Here is a 19,529-nt window from a genome sequence, read left to right as displayed (position 1 = left end):
TTGAAAAGAAGGAAAAGGAAAGCGCCATCATTTCCCCATATTTATTACATCCAGTCTTCCAATATTACTCTTGTTGAACACTGTAACAGAATGTTTAATCAACAGAATTCGATGCAGTTTATAAAATTGCAAATATTGTAGTTTCAGTAGACTAGACGAGAAAATAAACAAATAGTCACAGCATTTTTGCATGGGTTCAGAGGCCTTGTGCAAGCTTATAGCTGACCTTTTCAATGGATTATTCGCCACAGCTATTGTTATTGCTTTAAAAACAAATAAACAACAACAACAAAAAACCAAACCCAACAGAATATATGCCTGCTAAATACTGATTTCATGACTACATGTTCTTGGATGACAAAATGTCGAAGATACAAAACACCACATTGCAGTTAATCTGAATTCACAATTTTTAATTAAAGACCCCATTTCCAGAAATGGGTCAAACATACTAAATCCACAAAAAATAATCACTTTGTATGATAGGGAAGGGGCCGGGGGGCATACAATATATAAGGGTACAATACATAGCCTTAATATGCGCATTACACTGAATGGAAGTTGTCCATTTCTCTAAATACAATCTTAAGGACAATCATTCATTCTTTCACTCATTCCAATGCAAAAATAGGATAAAAGTCTGAAAAGGAAACTAAATAAGCCAGAACCCATGATGAAAACTAAGCATTCGCTTGCTCCTGGCATTTAAAAAGATCCACCTGAGATTGGGCTAGCAATCAGCCCATCAAACTACACTCTCCAAAGAGTATCAGTCCCTAAACGCTACTACTGCAGTGGTTGTGCTGCTTCTTTTAATCAATTCCTGGAGGACAAACCTAGGAACTTGAGGCTCCAGTTGTGCACGTGGGTCCTCTTGGGTAAGATATAACTAAGTTATACACATTAGGCCATATGTTGCCAAACCAACATACACTCAATCAATGCAAAATTATTCATAAGAATTTCACTTGTTTTTTTATTTATGTATTTTGTATGAAAGTGCAAGTTTTATTCTATAGAAACACCACAACCACCAGTATGAACGTCACATCATGGAGGGCTGTCAGTCTGGATGAATCTTCAGGGAGTTCTCCGGTGCAAAAACTGCAAACTCCACTACCCAGAACCTTGTGGCCTAACAGAAAATTAGTCGAATCTAATCAGCCCTTCATGAAAAATGTTCAGAGACCATGAAACTGTTTGTTCTCCACACACTTCCTCTGTATTTAGGAATAAATTTGGAGCAAGAAGACTGTGACTGACTATAACAGACAGTCCACCAGTTTAGCTGTACATGCTCAACCATTCACAAAGCATTTCAAACTATTTCATTTACAGAGAAAATCAAGACAGGCTCGGTGGGAGATGAGGCACAATGTTAACAGCGGTTCCGCTTTTAGGTTTTGTTATTTTGCTTGGTTTGGGACTTGGCGTGAGTGAATGATAAAAAACAAACAAAAAAATATTTTAAAACATCAACAGCAGCCTTCCAATGCAACTCATGAACGAAACAGATGCAAACAATTGACAATGCCCAAAAAGCCTGAGTCACACACTGAAGGAGCCTGGAGGAGTGATGCAGTGGCCAGTATCCATGGAGGCTGACAGATGGACACTTCGTTTTTCTGAAGGGTATAGGACAGCACAGTGCTGAAGATGAGCTTTTTAGAGGAACATATTTAGAACCTCCAGCATGTACTGTAAACATCTGAGTCATCTCCACCGTCTCAAACACACCCTGCTCCCTCCAGTCCCTTTAGGACCATGTAGGTTTGAACGCCCAGAACTCTCCTGGTTAGCAATGACAAAACATGGCATATTTAACAATACGAGAAAATTCCAGACTTCAATCTGAACCAATAGGGTACCATGAGCTTGAACGGACAAGACAGAAAAGCACGCTATTTACAGGTCTGTACATACACGAACAGAGCAGCAAAGAGCTGCGGAAAGCCTCACATTTACCTGGTACAGAAACACCACCAGACATTTTTGAAGAGCAGAAACCAGGAGTTAATAGCTCAGAATCAAAAAGCACAGAGTGGAAAATCCACTGATAAAATGCTTTTAAGAAGTAAAAGAGCATAATAAAGAAATATCTGTGCAGGGGTTAATGGAAACAAAGCAATAGGGAATGTTCTTACTTGCTCATAAGTTAAGATCATGTCTAATGCAAAATTTTTAAAATGGACAGCTCTCTGTTTTTATTTCTTTGGCTAGCATTTTGGCAATCAGATACAGAGAAAAAAAAGAATCAGAAATAGGTATGGAGAGTTAAGAGAGAAGGTTACGAGATCAAATTCCTGGCCAAGAACACCAAAATGGTGCAAGAAGAGAGTGCAGAATGTAAACAAGCAGAAAGAACAGCTGGAGATCCAGAGGGTGGCAGAAAGTCAAGGATCAATGGCTTTTCTGCCCAGTCAGAAAATCTGCCTCAAGAACACCAAAATCCACAAGATATGTTTCCTTCTGTTCCTCCACTGTCAACTCTACATCTCATGCTCAGAAATCCCAACAGTCTCAGTGGATAGAAGACGGCTGTCAAGTAAATAAGGTGTGTTTCTCTTTAGTGCAAATGTTAAAAACAACAATAATGCTTTCACAAAAATGATGATGGCTAACCTAATGTTGAGCCAAAGTTTCTATTTCATGACATGGCGATGGGTGGTTACCAGTGCTGTTGATCTGGACAAAGCATGAAAGTACTGAACATGTGTAAGTGTGTCTCAGTAAATCTTTGTCAATGTGAGATAACTCGTGCTGGGAAGCCACATTCGCAGTACTGAATCCACCAGTACAACCCCATATCGTGCAGCTGGCTTGTGCTTGTAATTTTATAGGTGACATATTCCTAACATTAAATAAAAAAAAAATCCTTAAAACAACAATTTACGCATGCGATGTATGCAAATGTCTGTGTATTTTCCAAGTGTGCCTTCTTTATGTTCTGACATTTTTATTGAAATGAATGGCTGAATGTGCAGGTGTATAAAGTGTTTGATGTGCAGAATAGGAAATGACATTGAAACAGGTGACACACAGGCCCTTTGGTGTCAGTGTCTTGTGTGGTTAAAGATTTAGAAATAGAAAGCTATTTATAACGAAAATGTTTGGTGGAGCTTATTTAAAATGGTCCATGTGTGTTTGTGTGTGTGAATGTGTGGACATGAAGAAAACAGATCACTGTGCATCCACGGTGCTATGGTGACACTGACACAGATGCTGGGTTGAAGCTGCAGCTCAAGGATGTGTGCTGGCTGGAGGGGGGTGGGGCACAGGACAAGCAGGAAATAAATGTTTGCCAGGGAGGACCATCCATGATATTAGGCAGCAGATGAATGTTGTGGGCTTCCGGTGATATCTCCCAGCTTGTGTTTCTGTAGCTCGTGTGATGGCAGCAGTGAGAAAAGGCACACTGCGCTGGTGGGCCCTCAGGGGTGGGGGGGAGAAGGGCTCAGAGAGCTCTTTAATGGGCACTGGACTCAGCACGGGGCATGTTTCCAGGGCGAGGGGCTCCATACAAGGTCACTGATGCTATGTGGTTGTTCTGCATCACCTGTGTTTAAAGACGTCAAACGAAAAATAGTTTAAAAATTTTAATTCATGTAATTTTGCATTTTTCATATCATAGCTGAATCATTTTAAGCATTATTAATGATTTAATAATGATGATTTTATAATCGTTTAATAATGATTGAATAATGAATTGCAAATGGCAATATTAATTTGAGCTTATATAAGGAACACCTTAACGTTCTTAAAAGTTAATTTATGCCGAATACAAAGAGGTTTAAAGATGCCCTATGTAACTTTTGTAGAACTAGACACTGAAAAGGTGGTACTGCATGCAGCATGTGCAAGACATTTTTGTTTGGATGGTTGTGATTTAGAGAGCAAGTTGGAAAAGTGATTTATATTGTCATCATGCCTTCATCAGTATAATGTCAACTATGCTTATATGCAGTATAATATCTCCTCATGAATCCAGCCTATCAAGCCATGTTTGCTAGTGGCCTTAATACCTAAAGTAATATGACACCGTCAGAAAACCCCCTGCTAAATCTGACCTTAGAGCTTTGATAATTTCAGGGTTTACAGAATGACTCACAGCAGCACACAGAAACTGTCCTTTTTCCTTTTGACTGTGTGATCCTACTTACTACTTACTTCTCCAGCTTGGATAAAATGCTTGATAAGTAGAACTGTGTCACATGTTTAAAAACATAAACATTTACCATTTTGCCCCATAGTAAAGTCAATCAGGTAAGACATGTTTAGTGTACAAAAGTTGATTCGTTAGTTAGTCAATGAAGCTATGAAACAATTTGTAGCTAGTAGGTAATGGAAGCTTTACTCTACCAAAACTCATCATACAAAAGCATCATCTTCAGACTGTCCCCTAGGTTTAAATAAGGTGTTTTCCACCACTGTTTGATAAACTAGCATTTAATGCTTTGGAATGGCTAGGCAGGCTGTTTTCCATAAAATAAAAACTGCTACATGAAACTATAAAATACAATGCTACTACCCTATAGCTCACAGAGTTCAACAAATTCAGCATTTTTGAGCAAACTCTAGCAGCTCTTCTACCTCAAAGATCATCCTCTGCAGCCCATAGCAGAAAGTGGATCCAAAGGGATTGGTATTATTTGCAGATGACGACCTGCAAAACACAGTGAAACGGTAATGTAGCGAATCAAACCCCCTCTGCACAACATAAAGAAATGTATGCAGCATTTACAATGACAAAATAACATTACTATTACAGTATAATAAAAAAATAATATTAATGAATGGCGTGGTGACAAAAGGAATTATCACTGTCACACAGCTCCAGGGTCTTGGGGTAGTTGGTTCAAATCTTGCCTCAGGTTACTGTTTGAGGAGTTTAGTGTGTTCTCCTGTGTCTGGTCCTCAGATTTCCTCCCACAGTTCAAAAACACACGGTGGTTGGTGGATTGACTATTCCAAACTGTCCACAAGTGAAGAGTGTGTGAGTGACTGTGTGAAAGTCTGAGGCAGTGGTGGCCTAAAGGTCAGAGGAAAAGACTAAAGACAAAAACTCTTTTGGACAGGCAGGGGAAAAAAAGTGTGTGTGTGGGGGGGGGGGTGGACTCTGAAGAAACAGCTCTTTCTCCTCCATCACCCATTGCTGAAATGTTCTTGAGCAGGGTCTTTAACCCTGTGTATGCGTGTTTCCATGGATTTGATAAATCTGGAGTTCAAACTTTGTTGTACTGCTGTAGATTATAACCCTCATTTTAATAACTTGACAGGGGCAGCCATGGTCTTGAGGTTTAAGAAGTGATCTTGAGGCTGGCGGGTTGCAGGTTCAATTCCGGGTACCGGAAAATTCATTTACAGCTGGAGTGCCCTTGAGCAAGACACCTAACCCCCAAACTGCTCCCCGGGCGCTGAGGTGGGTGGCAGCCCTCTGCTCTGTTGTGGGTTTACTACCACGGATGGGTCAAATGCAGAGCAGCAATTTTCCTCAAGGGGATCAAATAAAGGTGTATCTTCTTCTTCATAAGTACAGTCACACACCCAGAGTACATTTTGGTTCAAGATTTTATCTTTCATTTTTTTGGATACTTTCATTTTAAGCCTTTTCTTCCAAAGAAAAATATCAAATCTTACCTATGAAGCACCACTGGCTTCTCCATTGGGTGTCCCAGTAACTCCTGGATCTGATCCCACTGCATAAGAGGAAAACTATGTTCAGCATATTCCCAATAGCACATGATTCTGCTGCTCTGTCATGTGGAATTTTATTCTGCAGCACAAAATTGTGCATATGTATGAGTGAGATGCAGTCACCTTGCTGTATGTGGTAAGGATGCAGTCTTCGCCCTGAGCATCAGCTCCATCTGAAAAACAACAACAACCAGGCTGCTAATCTCAACACAGTCCAGGCAGAGCATCTGGTACAGCGAGACAATTACTAGCTATTAGTGTTAATGCTCTAAGGGATGCATAAAAATATCTTCAGAGACAGAGCTGCACATGCACAACAGACTTTGTTTTACCTACCTTTTTTAATGATGAGTGGAATCTTAAAGTCACATCGATGGTATCTGAAATTAAAAGAAGACTTTAAAAAATGTATCTGCAATTTTCTTGTAGACACATACAGAAAGAAAGAAGACTTACATTTGCATATAAAATATAGTCTATATAGCTTTGTTCAAGTATGTAAGGCTCTGACATAAATATTAAGAAGGTGAAGCTAGTGCAGCCATTAGTCCATTACTCCAAGTCCACATTTCCCACATATGGATGTGGATTTGATGGTACTGTAATATTTAGAAACAAAAGCATAGTTTCTTAGGACAAGTCCATTTGTGTTTATTGTGTCTGAAGCTGAGTATAAGATGACTTCTAATATGGAAACCTGTTGTTTCACTGCTGAAACATCCAAAAAATACATTTTCAGTAATTTTCAGACTAATCCAGCCTTTCACCCTGCTCTACTTTAACATCACTAGTCCAGGCAGATTCCTGCTCACGTAAGCAGCATGAAACCCAATTAAAAGTATGATGAAAGACACTCACATGTTAAAATTGTAATGGCCAGGGTAGTTGGTATGAAGAACAAACTTCTTTACCAGATGGGTCATGGAATCAAACAATATGTCCTGAAAACAAAAGAAGGTGGCAAAATACAATTTAGATTGTGACTGAAATGAACAGATTCCAGACAGATTCTGTTTTCTCTGTATAATCCAAAATGAATGCCAAATGCTACAGGTGCCCAATTCATTAACAGCCAACATTAGTATTATAACAGAGTTATTATTTTTAATGAGTGAATAAAAACGTCTAAACTGAAAATAACCTTCTAATACATTTCAAATCCAGAGTGCTGATTGGGATTTCATGTCAAGTTATTGCTATAAACATAAAATTTTATTTCTTTATTTTATGATATATACAATTATTATTATTACTACCATATCATAGCTTCTTTTACCAATGGAACATGAAAATTAAATGTGACATTAAAATAATAATTATATGTTACTCTGGAAAAACTTAACCTGTCTCACACTCAATTAAATACAACATTCTCTTACACTATATTTCATACATTTTTACACTGTAAACATGCATCGCAATGCAGAGAAGTACAAGTGTGTGTGTCTGGTATTGGACTCAGTCACAATAAGGTGTTATGTTTGCAGTTGGTCCTGTAATTCCATATCAATATGCCCCTTGTGTGAACTGTATTACAGTGGCTCAGGCCTCGGGGTTCTGCAGGAAAACAGCTGCTTTTTTGTCATCAGTACTTACCACTCCCAGGGTGAAGTAGTTGAAGAAGTAGTCATTACACTTGGACGGAACTTGCTTGTGAGGAGAGGGAGAGTGAATTTTCATCTGCATTGAACGACAAGGTGCAAGAAGTTAACAATTACGTCTCCACTTCTTAGGAAACATGAAGAGGAGGCTTATTAAAACTCTTAGGTTGCTCTAGCTTCAATACCTTGTCCTCAGACTTGTAGAAGACCTTGTGTGGAGAGCCCAGCGCGCTCAGTACGTCCTGACATGAATCCCCAAAGTATATGTTCCTTTCTATGACCCGCACTTTCGAATCAGCCATCACTCCTGGGCCACAACCTGATAAAAGGCAAATATGCAGTGTTGTTTATACACACTTTTTGTGACACAGTGTCTCCCAGTGGAATGGAGGAGCAAATATTATGTACACATTTCACTTATCCTGTATATTACATCTTTAACTATAAAATATATAGTATATCTACAGTATGACATAAGCTTTTTACACATTACATGAAAAACCTGAAATACATGTAATTCACTGGTACCTAATCTAATGGCTATATTTGCAACCCCTTGTTCATAACATCAAAACTTTGAATTGCTCTTTAAGAGTGAATTTGAAGATGTGAATAGCTTAAAACAACCACAAGAATCTATATATTTAAAAAAATCTCACAGTATAGTAGTAGCTGAGCAGCAGAACTACCTGCAGTGAGGAGCCGTAGTCTAAGACCTAGTGGCCCTGTCCCGTCCCTCAGAACATCCACGCATTCAGCATATACGTTCCCCAGAAAACAAGCCAGGGGCATCACTGGAGCCCTGAGGGTGAGAGTGAGTGCGAGTGAGTGAGGGTGAGAATGAGAGAGAGAAAATGTGCTTGCTGAGTGTTTGCTGTATGAAGTCAATCAGGCGTCCTAGTCATTTAAGAATTTGAAAGCAAACAGCACATCAATTCTTTCTTTTAATTAGATGGCCCCACTCAGCAACTAATGTACAATACAGAAGATATAAAAGCATTCACAGTGGCTAGATGTCTGCTTCTGATAAACTTAAAGTGAGTATAACTACTTCCTTAGATAATTTTCCAAATGCAGTGTCTTGGAACACACATCTTTTTGTCTTTTCTTATGAGGAAAAACAAAACTTGTTTTTGATCATTTTGCAAGATGAAAGCATTTACATGCAGTCAGCAATACAGAGCTGTTTAAACAAAAGGAAAAACAAACAATCGTGCTGAATCTTAAAGTGAATGAGTCTTAATATTATTCATGCCATAATGTGCAGATGTACATATAGGTGTACACAAAAATATACAAATACAAAGCCCTTACTTGGTTTCTTGAAGGTTGTTTCCAGTGTAAATATACATCCTCTTTACCGTAGCCCCATGAGGAATCTGCAGGGAGGCCAAGCCATGGGCAAAGTTAGGCTGTCAAAGCAAAACAACTAGGAGTAGATTGATGTATATGTGTAAGCAGTGTTTTATAATAAAAACCCACTGAAACATTGGCACATTTAGGAATGTCCTGATACCAAAATAGTCAGTACTAATTCCACAAAAATTCTCGATACCAATTTCGATACCACAAAAAAAAGTGCAATTTAGTTATTTATTTATTTAATTTGTTTACTCGTTTCTAACCAGTACACTACATCTTTAAATGCCGGAAGTGTTGGAAGGTGGGGCCTACACCCTGATTGTAGAGCGAGGCAACCTCCCTCACGCCCTTCCTGCATTTACATTGTCTCAGTGGGAGAAAGTCAGCTAGTGAAAGAAATCTTAGCTTTGAAGACATATTTAGTGTCTTAATTATTGTTTGTTGAGCTTGTGGCTGCCAAATAAAACCGTTTGGTTAGTCTCTTACGTTGTGTAAGTCCATTAGGTGCTGAAACCGAATGCGATCTCTTGAAGTACGTGTTTGTCCCTCCTTCTTGGTTGCGCTTCTCAATAACTTGGACCCTGATTGGTTTACAGACTTGATTTACGTGTCGTTGGAAAGCTGCGAGCCTCAGCTGCACGGGGATCATATTTACTTTTTTTTTTTTTACCTTAATTTTTTGTAAAACTTTTGCCATTACTTTTTACACATAACAGAAGATTACCAACGAACAGTTCGATCTCTGGTACCACAGGAAACAAGAACCGTATCGTTTTCAGAAATTTGGTATTGACTTATTACCGAAGTATCTGTTCTTGTGACATCTCTAGGCACATTAGCATTGTGGCAAAAAGGGAAGATAAATACAGTTTGGTATTACACAGTATTAAAATCAGTTTTTTCACCTGTCGATATATTGTGTGTATGAGAAATACTGTCAAAATTTTTTAAACAAAATTCTGAAATCAAGGGTATTTAAAGTGAACTTACAGTCCTCTTTTCCTGCACTACCAGACACTACTTTTCTAAGAGAACTACTGATGAGAAAAAGAGAACATTTCTGTAAGAATATGACAGCTACCATAGCTACACAGACTGCAGTTCCAATTCCAGTTCTCCACAACCCAATGTTAGTAAGCTTTATATCCCTCTGTCTGAAGCTTGGCACTGGACATGGTGAATCTGACTTGTGTGCCTGCTGCAGAGTGCCACACTCAACTGACAATACATTTTGATGGGGATTGTATAAGCTGTGTACATATACACAGTGTACGTGTATAAGCTTCCCCATGGACTTGATTAAATTTCCAGAGCATTAAAAACGCAATCCTTTCTGCATTAGGGAAGCCTAGAGCAGTGCTGAGAATGAGCTTTCAGTTGGCTTACCTCATACTTAGGGGCTTCACTCCATGAGTCTAGCTGGAAGGAGAACGAGAGGCCACGGAAGTTCAGATGGAAGAGCTGTTCTGCAGCATTGTAGACTGTTCGCAGTGACAAAAACAGCATAAAAACTTGCAATTATATATTTTTAAAACTTTAATGGCTTAATAAACAAAGACCAGGAGGCTTACCTCCTGGATGTGTAGCGCCAAAGGACTGATCAATCTGCTCAATTGTAGGTGCTATTGCCTGAGAGTTGAAATGTACTCCACTGTAAGATAAGAAGGAAGTGGTTACGTTTGTTCTATGCCCTACTTAGGTGACACACTCACACTCAAAGTAAAACTATCTGAGTTTTTGTCCAGCAGATGGTGCCGTAACTCTGTGCCAAAAACCACTTGTGAGATTCATACATTTTTCAAAAGGCTAGGTTAACATAAGACAAGATGCAAGCAGGTTTTGGTTCTAACATTTTACACACAAGTAGACACAGCTGTCGGTGACTTTTTTTTTTTTTTGCTTGGTGCTGCAGTTCTGAGAAATTCATTTGAGCAGCTGAGAAGTTTAAATAAAACCACTTACCAGTATTTCAGTTTCACTTTGCTCAAGTCGTACACTTCAATTACCTGAGAATATCAACAATCACACAGTTAAAACTGACTTACACAGATGTAAAAACAAATTATCAACACTTTCTCACTAACTTTCAGTCTCTGATTGCAGGCGTCAAACAGCAGTTTAATTCCATCCTGAGTCAAGCTGAGTATGAGGTCATGACTTAGTGGCATCTGAGAGGAAGAAGAGAAGGTTAGACAGGGAGATGCAAATTAGGTAAGAAAATAATAATAAAAACACTACTATCACAGACACAGAGTTATTCACAGTGAGGTGTTATTCACTTCCACTATTCATATTCACAATACAGTGGATTTCAGTGAACCAAATATGTAGGTATATTCTGGTGTTTGTCCATGATTTGTAGCTTACTTGTTCGCTGTAGAGCACCTGGACGTTCTTGATTATTCGGCAGTGCTTCTGTAAGATGGAAATGGCCTGGGCCAATGGCATCCCTTCAAAAAAGGACAGAAAGCAGAATATACTGAGTTAATTCCTAGAGTTATTTTCCGAGATTAGGTACGAATAAGGCTACCAAAATTAGGAAATAGGAAAAGTGTACAAATCTATAGCAGTGATGAAGAAAGTGGACAAAAGCAGAACAACTCAGTGCAAAGGGACATGAGGTAATTCAACCTTTGCTCTTATGGGATTTTCTGTTCCTGGACTGGGTATGAACTCACCTAATGCGAATTCCCATTGTTCATTTCCCAAAGATCGCTCAGGGACCACCTCCAGATCCAGCATTGGGTTTTCAACGAGGTTCTCGTACTGTGCCAGATCTGGACCTGTCCTCTCACTTAGACTAAAAAGAAGAATCCTCTTAAACAGCCGAGTTCAGCTGCGCGTCTCCGAGACACCACATCAACGTATGGTGGTTAAAAAAAGAGACTGTAATGTCTATAAAAGCACCCGGGACTCAAATAGAAGTTTAAACGCAGGTCGAAACCACTGAGAGAGGGCAGAAAGCTGAGCAGAAACAGCTCTTTCAAGAATTATTTTTAAACTTCTATTTCTTTACGGCGGTCGACAGTATTAGCATTTTATATGTTACCGTTAAATAAGGACGCGACCGATGTGAGAGAGTAGCGTTATTAAAACTATTCAAGCAGCTGTTTAGAAACACGTTTAAAATGCCTGAATGACGTGAATAAAATACAGACAATATCAGCTAATCATAAGAAAGAGGCAATCTGGTCACTTTACGGTACGCGCTGTGTTTGCACAGTTTACTTCAGTCAGTTAAACAGTCTTAATTAATTCGTTAGACACCTAAACATCTACACTGACGGGTGCCGAGCAGCTCTAAATTCAACGACGGCCAAAGTTGCGATAAGATATCCACACAGATGATGCAACCGAGTCTCTGAGCTGAGCACACGTCGCCGAGGTTCAGCACAAACAATAAACACTCCGCTATTCTCCAGTAAGCTCCGGCGACGCTCTCTCTCTCAGCTCACGGCTAACAGACTACGAGACAAAGGCTGGCTGTGTTTTCTCCCCGGAGTCTCAGTCTACTGCTCCGCGAAGTCTCTCTCCTCTCTTGTCCTGGCTTCCCCTCTTCGCTCGAACAGGTCTCAGATCTCCGAGCCTCGCCTGGCCCCTGTTTTTCTCTCTCCTGCTCTTTCTCTCCGCTGGGTCTCAGTGCTGAGAGCGGACACAGAGCTCCACTAACACCGCGGTGTGCTTCTCCTCATTTCCCCTGCTTCTTCACTTCTCTTTCCACAGACTCTGTCTTCCGCCGCCTGCTCGTGTCTCTTTGCCGAGGGTCTGTTCACACAATGAATAAATAATAAAGAGTGAAGAAAAGACCCCCAGCTCCCTCTCACCGCAACTCCCCTCAAAAACACCACCATCAGCTGATCCTCCAACTTCCTGCGCACGGCACTACAGCACTTCCGCCCGCACCGTTTCATACTAGCAGTCTGCGAAGGCCCCAACAACACAACAGAGTGCACACTTTTATTTTAGTCAAATAAAACACTGGCGAGCGCACGTTATAACTCATTTTTCACATAAATTCACACGGATACATTTTTTCTAAGCTCAAAATATGCAACTATAATAATTGTGTACTTGTGAAATTCTAAGAAATATACTACCTACTACCGGAGTAAACTTTTCATATATATATATTCTGCTTGAATAAAAGTATATTTCTGATTGAATTGATGTTGTTCTAAAGGTGAGTAAACTTACAGGAATACAGAAAGTGGTTGTATTTCTGCTAAGGTAAATTTAGTGCTTATATGTTAAAGAGTCCTTGAATGAAAATACTCCAGAATATGGGCATATTTTGGGGATTACTTAAAAATACACTTCAGTAAAAAATACAATAAACTCATGTATCTACATGCATAAAAGCACGCCTTAAATGTAAACTTGACTACAATTACTCTACGTATTACGGCTTGAGTAAAAGAATAGTACACTGCATTTCTCTATCTATCTATCTATCTATCTATCTATCTATCTATCTATCTATCTGTCTGTCTGTCTATCTGTCTGTCTCCACCAGATGGCAGCATTTAACAGACAGTTATAATGGAAAGCATGCAACTAAAATAACTCAAGATGTACTTGGACCAAATGGGTCATGGTAGCCACCATTTCTATAACTGGAATCAACTCCTTATGAGGACAATTTTATAATATAAACCAATATTTCCTACTTTTGAAGATGGGGAGCCACTGCAAATAAATGAAGGGTCTCAAAGGCTTGTCCTAAGGGAGCAGTGTCCAGCACAGTCTAGTGATTTCTGTGCTTTAGCAGTGCTGGCCTCTGGCCCTGCAGGACTAGACTTTGAGACTCCTGGTTAAAATCTCATATGAAAGAAAGAAAATATGTCATGAATGTCTCTGTAGATCCATTATACAACAATGAGATCATTTGGAAAGAATAAGGGAACCTGATCTGAAGCCTCTGCTACTGAGATATTTCCCCTAAGAAAAGAGCCCAGGAATCTTACATGGGTCACATAGAAATACCAAGAAAAAGACACACATTTGCTCAAATTTTCTAAACTCTTAAATCTTTTTTTTTATCTCTCGTCTATCTTAAACCACATTTTTGTCCAAAACGTGTGCTATTGTATAATGCCTGAGAAAAAAAGAGCCCAGCAATGTCTTGAGTTTTAATGCAGACCTCAGTAAAGTCATACCCTGTATTCAAATAAAAAATGTTTATTTGAAACTAAACCAAAGACAGGAACTCAATCATTTCTAATCCAACTAGAGGTTTGTCAGTTGTGATGCTGTAAGGCTTCATAAAGAATTTAGCTGCTCAGTAGTCCATGGTCCCTGTTTTCTGATTCTTATCTTTATAACAGGCCAGTCAAAACACATACAATCTCTGTCTATGAAGTCACTCTGTTGTAGCCCATTCAGGAAAAAAAATGTTGTCTTACTGGCAGCATATGTCTCTGCAAAATTCCAAGATACCATCACACATATACATTTCACTCATATTGTGAGTGCTGATTTGCACCTATTGCTGATAATAGCTTAGATAACAGCGTGGATGGTCTCTTTTGTTTTTGGAACAAAGAACTCAGCATCTTGTTTTCCCTTAAAACAAGCTGAAAAGTGGACTCATTTGATCACAGCAGAGGTTTGTAGTTGTCTTTTGAACCAGCTGAACTTAGAGTAGTCCCAGAGAACTCTGAATTTCTGCATAGAAAAGATGTAAAAATTTCTCCTTGATTTCCAGAGGATTTGTTGTATTTCTCAACACAGAGGCAGACTGTATTAAAGTGACAGTGCTTTTAAATTTACTCTCAAATTAATTTAGCTATATTTATCATGTAGTATAATAGTCTGTCTTACAATTCCATCTGAGGCTTCAAAGGTCCAGGATAATGCTAACCATACATTAGCAAACTTTGTAAATACTCTGAAAAGACTTTAGTCTTAGAAGTCTGAAACCTTCTCACATCTAAAGACAATGAGTTTTTAGTCACATACTCTGATTTAGGTAAGACTACAGATCTTGCAGGATGAGTATTTGTATGAGCCAAGGTTAAAACCTATTGAAAACATTAAGTATGATTGATATTTTGGAACATCAGTATGAGGCAATACAGACTTAAGACAGCTACCCTAACCATCCTACCCCAAATGATAATGCCACAACCCTAGCAAAAGTCTCTGATAAATTCTTTGGAATCTTTAATTGAGAATGTTTCTTTGAACTTTAAAAAATATCTCAGAGAGTGCAGCACAAAGTGATGAGTTATAACCCATCCTTGTTTGCAGAGACTGAACCGTCATTGGATTATTCTTTTATACAGTTTATATTATATTCAGCTGGTTGGTGTGGAAGATTTAAATTAAATTGTGCCAAATAAAGCTGGAACTTAAATATTCCATAAATTTTCCCTATTACTTTGCCCCTGTTCTAACCTTTATTCTGCAGGCATCAAATTATTTGCTTTTATTTACAAAATAAATTTTATTTTTTGGTACTTTTGTCAGTTAAATAATGGTACAACAGAATGAACATACCCCAGATTCAGATTAAACTTCAAAAATGTCCCAACTTTTCTGGAAACTACATCTAAACGACATCTCCAACTACATCCTCTCCAAGACATGACGGAAATCTACTTAAAGCTGATGTAAGATGTAATTCTACTGAAATACAAACACCCTTGATATTCAATCTCTAATAACAGCTTACACTAAATGATATCCTACACTATTTACAGTAATATTTACATGAGAACAGGGTAAGATCTTTCCATTTAGATCTATTCTGTATTTGAGGAATCTTCAACTGTCAATCATTGTATAACAGGAGTTTATACTATTCTCATGTATCTCAAGAACACTTATAGTTGAATATTGATGTTAATTTCCTCCTTTTCTACAAGGGATAATCAGTAATTCTTCATTAATAAAGTACTCAGAAATATCTAAAATATTATTGACAAATATTACTTACCTTTGGGAGTGCTTCATCAGTGATTAATATGTGAAAAAAAAATTAAAATATAAAATACTTGTAGCACATAAAAATATAATTCTGTAAAGAAAATACACGTGCTGGTATTAACAATTTAACTGATTTTTTTAGTGACTTGCTTTAAATTTAGTCTAATGCATGTGGTAATTTGAAAATATTGCAACTGTCTTGAATAAGTAGTTCACACTGATGATTACATCAGAATGACCTCCTTGTATCCACACTCATTTTCCAATTAATCAACTTATCATAGCTGCACTTTGTAATTCTATAATACAAGCTGTAGTCCTTTTGTTGCTCTGCATACTTTGTTAGTCCCCTTTCACTCCCTTCGTCAATGGTCAGTGCTCATATTAGAAGCAACTTCCTTGTTGGTCCACCTTGTAGATCTGTTGCTGGACAGTTTGTGTTGGTTGTCCTCTAGTCCTTTATCAGTGGTCATAGGATGCTGGATATTTCTTGATGGTGGACTATTCTCAGTCCAGCAGTGACACTGAGGTCTTTAAAGGCTTTAGCTGCACTGCTGTATCTGATCCACACCTACCAGCATAATACACACTAAAACACCACCTCAACATCAGTATCACCGCATTGTCGAGCAAATATTAACTGCCCTGTGGTAGTCCTGACCATGGAATAACAAGATTAAAGAGAGCTACAAAATATGCAGAGTGACAGCTGAACTATAGCCTGTAATTGTGGAACTTCAGAGAATTAGAATCATTTCATTGGCCTCTGGGCTTGCGCACAGAGGAATTTGGTCTCCACATTTAACCCCATACATGCAGAGAAACACACATACACACACACACACACAGGGCAGTGAGCACAGATGCCAGAGCAGAGGGCAGCCCTAGTGCCCGGAGAGCAGTTGGGGGTTAGGAGCCTTGCTCTGAGGATTGAACCGGATTAGAAGCCCAGTTCCCTTACCACCAGCCCACGGCTGCCCCAAGGCTTTGATTGCTCACCTGAACAGGGACTTGAACCCTGGACCCTTGGATTAAAAAAGTCTGATGCTCTACAGACTGAGTTATCCAGGAAAAGAGCAGCTGTATTGTCAGTGTAGCTAATCAAATGGACAATGAGTATAGAGTCAGAGGGTTTTTAATATTATGGCTGACTGCTGTATAGCTATTGTGAAACTGCCCAAGTGGGTCCGTTGACTTGTAGGATAAGGGTGGTATCAGTTACAACTGTGATCTAAAGGCAGAGAATACATAAGTGACTGCTGTCAACCAGATGGACAAGCATGGTCCCAAACCGCTGAGGTTCACTGCTGTTGGGTCTGGTATTTTGTTCTAAAACTTTATGAATCACTGTCTGTAGAGGGAAAAGTCAAACTCAGGAAAACGTCTTAGTTTATCCACTGAAACCTCCAAACACGTAATGTAATCACGGGCCAGCTGTGTGCACTTGTAAAGTTGTTATAATCCCCCTCGCTTTTATAAACAGGAAAATACATAATATAAAGCATCATGCACACATCCACAAATAATATAGTTTACCACAGTGTCCAGCCAAGTTCTCCTTTTTTGGAAATGGCTGCTGTCATAGGCTTTTGTTGACCAGATTCTTTATAAAATGTGTGTCCATTTAAAAAGCCCTTTATTATGGAAAAACAAAGCTTCTTGACTTTTCTTGTTTAAATAAATGAATGTAATGGAGTTTGTTAAAGTGAAAAAAAAAAATACTCCCCTTCCACAGTCTGTATGATATGATCTGTAAAGTTGGGGGGAATTCAGTTCAGTTTGAGTTAGATTTTTTTTTCTTTTGATATGTCACTATAAGCAAGACATTTTGGTGTGGGAAAGTGTGTAACATCTCTGAATGAACGACTGAATCCTATAAAGAAACCTGGGTTTCAAATCCTAACCTCAGTAATGACACTATGACACATCAATAGAAGTCCTCCGGCAACACATAATGTTGTCAATATCCTTTGGGATCAATGATTCATATTATTATCCTGTTCAGTCAACATTTTCCACTGATAAAAACATATAAGGAGTGTTTCAGCTTGGACTGCTTTCTGAAACTACGCTACACTATGCTACACCAAAAAAATGCTGGTTCTTGTGACATAAAAAAAAAAAAAACAACACAACCCACACACAGTGAACTCAGTGTGAACTGAATTTTGATCATACACACTGTAGAGGGGATAGTGTTTTATGTCCTATTTATGAGTGTTTCAGTTTGGACTTCTTTCTGAAACTACTACAGACTCTTAGGTTTTTACAGAACTGTACAGCCATTTTCTAATCTGTTTTCCTCTTGTTCCAGCTTATCACCCCATCTTCTCCACAAACAATAAACACAGACGAAATGAAACAAAAGAACACAAGAATTTAATAATTCTGGAGTGAAAAATAGAGGTTTAGTGTCAGTGAAAGATTTTTAAGCTCGGTGGATGAAAATGTCGAAGAGAAACTGCTGAAGTTCTATCCCTCATACACAGCCTGCTTTGTTTTCCTTGCAGTCAGCCTCGAGTAGAAAGTCCCAGAAACGCACAGGGTGCTGTTTGCTTGCGCTCGCTCTCTCTCTCTCTCTGTGCGAGCGGCTCTCAGCGTCGAGGGGTGGACGTGATATTTCAAACATCAGATCAGCGCGTTTATGTATTGGGTGCCCGGAAATTTTTCCAAATAAACACAGCTTGATTCGACTTGGGTGGGCAAGACTTATCAACAGCCTAATTCTGTAAACAAATGAGCGGAATAAGAGAGCACGCCATTGGCTGCCTGCGAGGGGACACGAGGGCTGAGAGCTCAGCTTTACGCCCGTTTTCAGACAAGCCCCGCCCTTCCGCGCTGTGATTGGATAGAAGTTCATACACCACGTAGCTCTATATGAAGCCAAAGAATTCCGGTTTCTTTTGAGTGTGTGAGTGACTGCATGAGTGTGCGAAAATGTCCACAGGTGTGAATGTGTGAAAGGCGTGAGTGACATTCCTAGTAAACGTTTAAGCCGTTGATTCAACTTTGAAATAACCCAATGATTGCCGTCTAATCAACGTTTTCTTAAGGTTGAAAATGAAAGTTGAAAAGACGCCCAAACACAGACGTTGAAATGACGACTATCAGACGTATTGTGGACGTCCATTGACGTTATTAATTGGTACTGAAATAAATTACTTGTTTAAAACGCATTTTGGACGCCCATTGACGTTATTCATTTGTCGCCACTTAACTGACTTATTAAGATGAATTTTGGACGTCCATGTTTAAAATATGTCCTTGACGGACTGACTACATTTAGACCTATTATGAACGTCCAGGGACGTTCCTTGTTTACTGGGTTGGTGAGTGTGTGAAATTGTCCATAGGTGTGAGTGACTGGGTGAGTGTGTGCGTGACTGTGTGAGTGAATTGACCATAGGTGTGAGTGACTGGGTGAGTGTGTGCGTGACTGTGTGAGTGAATTGGCCATAGGTGAGAGTGACTGGGTGAGTGTGTGAAATTGACCATAGGTGTGAGTGTGTGAAATTTTGTCCAAATGTGATTATGTGAGTGACTGGACCAGTGTGTGGAATTATACTGAGGTCTGTGTGTGTGAAATTATCTACAACTGTGAGAGTGTGTGACTGAGTGAACGTTGATGCCTTGTGATAAAGTGACACCCTGTTCAGTAAATTACGGTAGCTTTACAGCCAGTCTAATTGGGAATTGCCTGAAAACGGGTGGGGAAAAGAGTGAATACAGGTGGAAAGGAGCAGCTTTGCGTTGTGTTTACACTCGTAACCAATCAGAGCGCAAGAAGTGAGTCGCTGTCTACGGAGGGCGGGGCCTAGCGGAATACGGGTGGGAAAGAACAAAACAAACCGACCCGGTGCTTTCCCCAATGAAACTCTAATTAATGTGGGTGGGCTTGAGAACGCAGCGCGTGTTTATCATGAGCCGATTTATTTTCCAGCGCTG

The 19,529-nt window shown here is 39.2% G+C and overlaps 1 protein-coding gene across 2 annotated transcripts; it reads right to left on the bottom strand.

Moving 5' to 3' along the window:
* Nucleotides 1-12: 12 nt before the first annotated feature.
* Nucleotides 13-12,515, bottom strand: phaf1 (phagosome assembly factor 1). Of its 2 annotated transcripts, none has more exons than XM_066685099.1 (16): nucleotides 11,336-12,515; nucleotides 11,025-11,107; nucleotides 10,742-10,825; nucleotides 10,620-10,663; nucleotides 10,229-10,308; nucleotides 10,044-10,138; nucleotides 8,610-8,707; nucleotides 7,985-8,097; nucleotides 7,481-7,614; nucleotides 7,291-7,374; nucleotides 6,553-6,635; nucleotides 6,031-6,074; nucleotides 5,818-5,867; nucleotides 5,638-5,696; nucleotides 4,591-4,663; nucleotides 13-3,556 (listed from the first exon to the last, which is right to left on the bottom strand). In XM_066685099.1, the coding sequence occupies exons 1-16, from the start codon at nucleotides 11,397-11,399 to the stop codon at nucleotides 3,467-3,469; spliced, it is 1,278 nt and encodes a 425-aa protein (XP_066541196.1). In that variant the 5' UTR covers nucleotides 11,400-12,515; the 3' UTR covers nucleotides 13-3,466. The 2 variants fall into 2 exon arrangements, with proteins under 2 accessions (XP_066541196.1, XP_066541197.1); XM_066685100.1 differs by having other exon boundaries at nucleotides 8,610-8,674.
* Nucleotides 12,516-19,529: the final 7,014 nt, after the last annotated feature.

The sequence above is a fragment of the Hoplias malabaricus genome, chromosome 11 (assembly GCF_029633855.1).
Source record: "Hoplias malabaricus isolate fHopMal1 chromosome 11, fHopMal1.hap1, whole genome shotgun sequence".
Taxonomy (NCBI): domain Eukaryota; kingdom Metazoa; phylum Chordata; class Actinopteri; order Characiformes; family Erythrinidae; genus Hoplias; species Hoplias malabaricus.
The sequence above is the reverse complement of the archived record's forward strand: the minus strand, read 5'-3'. Positions and strand labels throughout refer to the sequence as shown.